This window comes from Triticum dicoccoides, chromosome 5B (assembly GCF_002162155.2).
Source record: "Triticum dicoccoides isolate Atlit2015 ecotype Zavitan chromosome 5B, WEW_v2.0, whole genome shotgun sequence".
Lineage (NCBI taxonomy): Eukaryota > Viridiplantae > Streptophyta > Magnoliopsida > Poales > Poaceae > Triticum > Triticum dicoccoides.
In genome coordinates, this window is record NC_041389.1 from 387741977 (window position 1) to 387746516 (window position 4540).

At 45.1% G+C, this 4540-nt stretch overlaps 1 protein-coding gene across 2 annotated transcripts; it reads right to left on the reverse strand.

Annotated features, from left to right (window-relative positions):
• Window positions 1–1282: 1282 nt before the first annotated feature.
• On the reverse strand, window positions 1283–4010 carry LOC119309328 (protein trichome birefringence-like 14). Of its 2 annotated transcripts, none has more exons than XM_037585354.1 (5): window positions 3717–4010; window positions 3252–3467; window positions 2898–2957; window positions 2616–2811; window positions 1283–2544 (listed from the first exon to the last, which is right to left on the reverse strand). In XM_037585354.1, exons 2-5 carry the CDS (start codon window positions 3382–3384, stop codon window positions 1716–1718), a joined length of 1218 nt encoding a protein of 405 aa, XP_037441251.1. In that variant the 5' UTR covers window positions 3385–3467; window positions 3717–4010; the 3' UTR covers window positions 1283–1715. The 2 variants fall into 2 exon arrangements, with proteins under 2 accessions (XP_037441251.1, XP_037441250.1); XM_037585353.1 differs by having other exon boundaries at window positions 2898–3023; window positions 3717–4005.
• Window positions 4011–4540: the final 530 nt, after the last annotated feature.

Genomic DNA, 4540 nt, shown 5'->3' on the forward strand with positions numbered 1-4540 from the left:
CGTGGAAGGCATTACGACAGCCGGACCTCCAGAGAAACTTTGATTCAAAGCGGCGGCCAAAAACGAATTGGTGGCTGCAGGCGTCGCTACTACGGTAAGGTAGGCGGGGGGGACAGGCGGGCGACCGTCGAGCGGGCAGGCAGCGACGGTGATTTTGGGCGAAATCGGCCGGCAGCAAAGTTAGGTGGGCGGCGGGCGGTCGCGCGTAAGCCGACTGAACACAGTTCGGCGATTGGCGCGTGGCCGGCGTCTTTACATCTCCAGTAGGTGCAGATTGAAATTTGCATCACGAGATGTTGTATTTTACATCTCCGAAAGGCGGAGATGTATTTTTTGTTTTTCTTTTTCATCTACATCATCTGTTGGAGAGGGGGTTTTGGGCCTCGCAGATGCAAAAGTTAGTTTTTTTTTTGCATCTACATCTTCTATTGGGATGCTCTTATGTGTTAGTACACGTCAATCGCTGTTTCACCTACTACAGTTTTTTTTCCTAAAAAAAAACTACTACAGTTTTTTTTTCCGAACATAAGCCAAATACTCCCTCCGTTCCAAAATAGATGACTCAACTTTGTACTCCCTCCGTCCCAAAATTCTTGTCTTAAATTTGTCCAGATACGGATGTATCTAACACTAAAACGTAACTAGATACATCCGCATTTGAACAAATCTAAGGCAAGAATTTTGAGACGGAGGGAGTACTAACTTGAGTACAAAGTTGGGTCATCTATTTTAGAACAGATGGAGTACAAGTCAATCGCTGTTTCAAATGCTACAGTTTTTTTTCTTTTTCAAAACATCAGCCAAAAGCTCCATTTTTGTGCGGGTTTCAAAGAAGAAAGATCCACGTCATATTTAAATGATCATATACCACTTTGGTCAAATTGTATACTTGTATGAGCTTATTTACAAAATATATGATACACATGCAAAACTGTACCATTTTTACACTAGCTTCAACGTCGATTTTACGCAGCTAATTCCACACTAATCCCAGAAGCTAGGAATCTGAACCAAAGCTAGTATGATGCAAAGGAAGCATTGCCAAATCCTACCTAGTTGCAGATTGATGCTTGGTTAGGTTCAATGCTTATTCCTATGTTCTTTTCATCCTTTTTCCTGAAAAACTGACATCACTGCATATGCCATTTGTCAGCCCCGAACCACCTATGTTTGTAGCAAGCCTGAGCCATTTGATTATTCGAGAACAAACGTAGTACCAAGGAAGTAGTACGCTGCTGAAAGATAAATCAATTACACTGGACAATCACATGGATAAGAGACAGACATCAACCAGAAGTTCCACTTTATAATCTGAAAAACATATGTCACTTTGGTCAATTTGTATGAACATTTTTACAGAATATATGCTGCACATTGTGAACTGGATAATGGCATTTTACAGTAAAGAAAAGGAAGGTTTGACGTGCCTGGGGAGCACTACATATATTGCTCTGTAGCAACTAATACAGTATCTGGTCTGAGACGGGGCTAGGAATCTGAAACCAACTGTAATACAGTGTAAAGAATGCTATCATCTTGACACTGTTAACCACCAACGCATGGATGGATGACCAAAAACACCGCCTGCGCATGGATGGTTCACAAATAACACTGGTACAAAGCAGTTCACCCTGTACAGATCACCAGCGGGAACATTAATAGATTCTTGGGCCTCTGGGAGAAAAATGCCCTTACTCAAGTGCAGTATACAGGTACTAAATCTGTGCAAAGAGGAGCTCATTCCACATATCTGGTATACCAGGAAGGCACCAGTGCAAGCAATCATGAATGCCTGTTGGAGCTCTGAAAGTACGATTTGAGATGTGCCCCTCATCTCGTAGTTGTGACGTAGAAGTAATATCCAAAAGCTTAACCTGAGTTCCATTTACAGCACGCTCTGCAGGCAAGTCACTTGAATGATCCTGCAAGACCTCGCTTCCATTAGAAAAGGGAACGCTATTACCACAACTTCCACCAGTGTTCCAATCGCCATTTACAAAATGCCTCGGTGACATTGTCCTCAGAAAAGCTTTCATCTGAGGACGGCTTGCGAGTTCTGAATCCACCCACCTGGCAATGCTATACAGTGTAAGATTCTTTGCACGGTTGAGATCTGCAAGTCGACCTTTCCCTACAGGCTCCCCATTGGCATACAATTCCCAATGATTTCCATTGAATTTCCCTCTGTTCCAGTGATGACCAGTGTTCAGTACTAGAACATCAAAACCATGGAAATACTTCTTCAAGAATGTTACTGGCCGATCAAGATGCAACGCATAGCTAGTCACTGAATTTGTTGTGTTCAAAGGTTCCAGTTCAGATAGGCTAGCAGACCAGTAGTAAAGGATAGTGGTGTTAGTCTCTGGAAATCGATAAGCCCACCCATCAGGTCTCAAAGCACCTGGAGCTTTGACAAGGCCATATTTCCAACCAACATCTTCAACATCTGGGCTGTATTTACCACCTGTTGCTATACACATAATGGACTGAAATTGCTGTCTCCCGAGGGAATCACCCACAAAAGCAAGAGTTTTATGCCTCAGCCTGTAAGCATTCCAATATGTTAGAAAAAGACCAGTATGTAAGCTGACGCACAGTTAAAAATAGCACAATACCTGCTCAACAAGTTAGGACCTGAAAACTCAGGCATCTCACAACCGTGCGGCTGCCACCGGTAACTCTCATAGAAGAAATCTGTGCGTTGCATCATTCGACAAGCCCACATTTTGGACAGCCATTGCTTGCACTCATTACCTGAATAGAGTGGCCGTTTCTCATCTGCCACCCACTTTCCCTTTGCATAGTTACAGTCTGCGAAGCAACAACACCACTCTATTAGGCATAAGAAAGTAATCTTCAGACTTCCAACACATAATGCACATGTTAAAAATCATAACCTTTGTTCCATTTGTTCCGTCTGGTTATACTCGTGTGAGTGTCGTCGTTATAAGCTGGACCTGCAGGCACAACTAGAGCTGATACATTATCTCCAATATGTTCCAGTCCATGCTGCTGTAGGAAACCTGATGCGGGAAGGGGGACACAGATAACAATTCAGCCAAAGGAGCATGGAGAGATTTTGAGTCGGCAATCAAAGCAACAAGCTAGCACAATAGCAACTACTCCCTCCGTCCGGAAATACTTGTCCTAGGAATGGTTGTATCTAGACTTGTTTTAGTTATAGATACAACAATTTTATTCATTTCTAGGACAAGTATTTCCGGACTGAGGGAGTATTTGAGAGGGTGTACCTTGGGAGAGAAGTTTCAGCTGTTCTGGAGTTGTGCCCAGCAACAAAATGACAATCGGCACAACGAGGAGAACTAATAAAAGGCCCAAGCATAGCTTGTTGACAAGGAGCCTATGCAGAACACCGCCTTTCATCCTGCGAAGGCAGCATAGGACCTCACCAGGCTCCTCCAAGCAAACTCAGATTTCGGTCTCGATCGACCACATCAAAATTATCTCTGCACATGGGAACAGTCGATAATCAGGCCCGCTACTCAAAACAGTTCATACATGATTGTGAAATATCGAAATCGTGGAAAAAATTCATCCAATTGCAACGCGCAGAAGCTGAGGTCGGGTTCCTTCCAGAACGCGTAATAAACACGGGCAGATCTAGATGGTGTGCCGGGTGTACACCGGGCCGGCGCACCCAGAAATTTCTCGCTTGGGTGGGGTTTAGCTAACCATGGATGACGAAATGCTCGTACCTCGGAATCCGATAGCCGAAATTGTGGACGGAGTGCAGACGGCGGGGACGCGATGAGGTTGAAGTGGAACGGCGATGGGGGGCAACGCGCGTGGAATGGGGATTGGGTTTGTGGGTGGGGTGGATAGTGGGAGTCGCCGTCGGGGGTGGCTAGGGGGGCTACTGCCTACTGGGAGCCGCTGTCGTGGGAGGGCGGGGAGGCGATTGGGACTGGGAGCCGCCGAGGAGAAGTACGGCACGGCGGCAGGGCAGGCGAGGGGGCCCGGGAGAGCGAGGGGAAGGGGAAAGGTGGCACTCCAGCGGTCCAGCCGCACGGGAGATGGGACGGTCCGATGGTGGAGACGAAACCGTCGAGATGAATTTTGACTCCGAGGGTATATTTGGTAGGAAAAAAAACCTATTACCAGGGTTTTTAAGCTAATTATATATTTTTATTTACTTATTTTGAGAAAACCTGCTAAACTTTATTCATCTAATGAAATGTTTATAGGGATTACAGCAGGATTGTGAGGTTGCCACATCCACAGGTGGCGACCCTGATCTAGCCGAGCAGCAAACTTAGCAAGTTTATGAGGTTCGACATTGGATAACCTAGACTCATGAATATAAGTACAAGAACTAAAAAGACTTAATGAGGTAGCTTCTGCAAAATTCTCGTTGGAGGTGGTTGGCAGCTCCCGATCAAACATTGTTCACTAGAGTCGAACAATGTTTCATTCAGCAGCAAACTCGAGTTCTCGGAACCTTTCGTAAGTTGGGATATCCAAACTCGTGCAAAACATTGTTTCGTAGAATCGGAACAATGTTTCTTCGGAAGACAACTCA

What these genes read in the sequence shown, in the direction of transcription:
- LOC119309328 (XM_037585353.1), bottom strand. Translation starts at nt 3,384, where the DNA reads ATGAAAGGCGGTGTTCTGCATAGGCTCCTTGTCAACAAGCTATGCTTG. An exon ending in ACGGAACAAATGGAACAAAG is followed by an intron (nt 2,812 to 2,897) that starts GTTATGATTTTT and finishes GTTGCTTCGCAG; the next exon opens with ACTGTAACTATGCAAAGGGA. An exon ending in GGTCCTAACTTGTTGAGCAG is followed by an intron (nt 2,545 to 2,615) that starts GTATTGTGCTAT and finishes GAATGCTTACAG; the next exon opens with GCTGAGGCATAAAACTCTTG.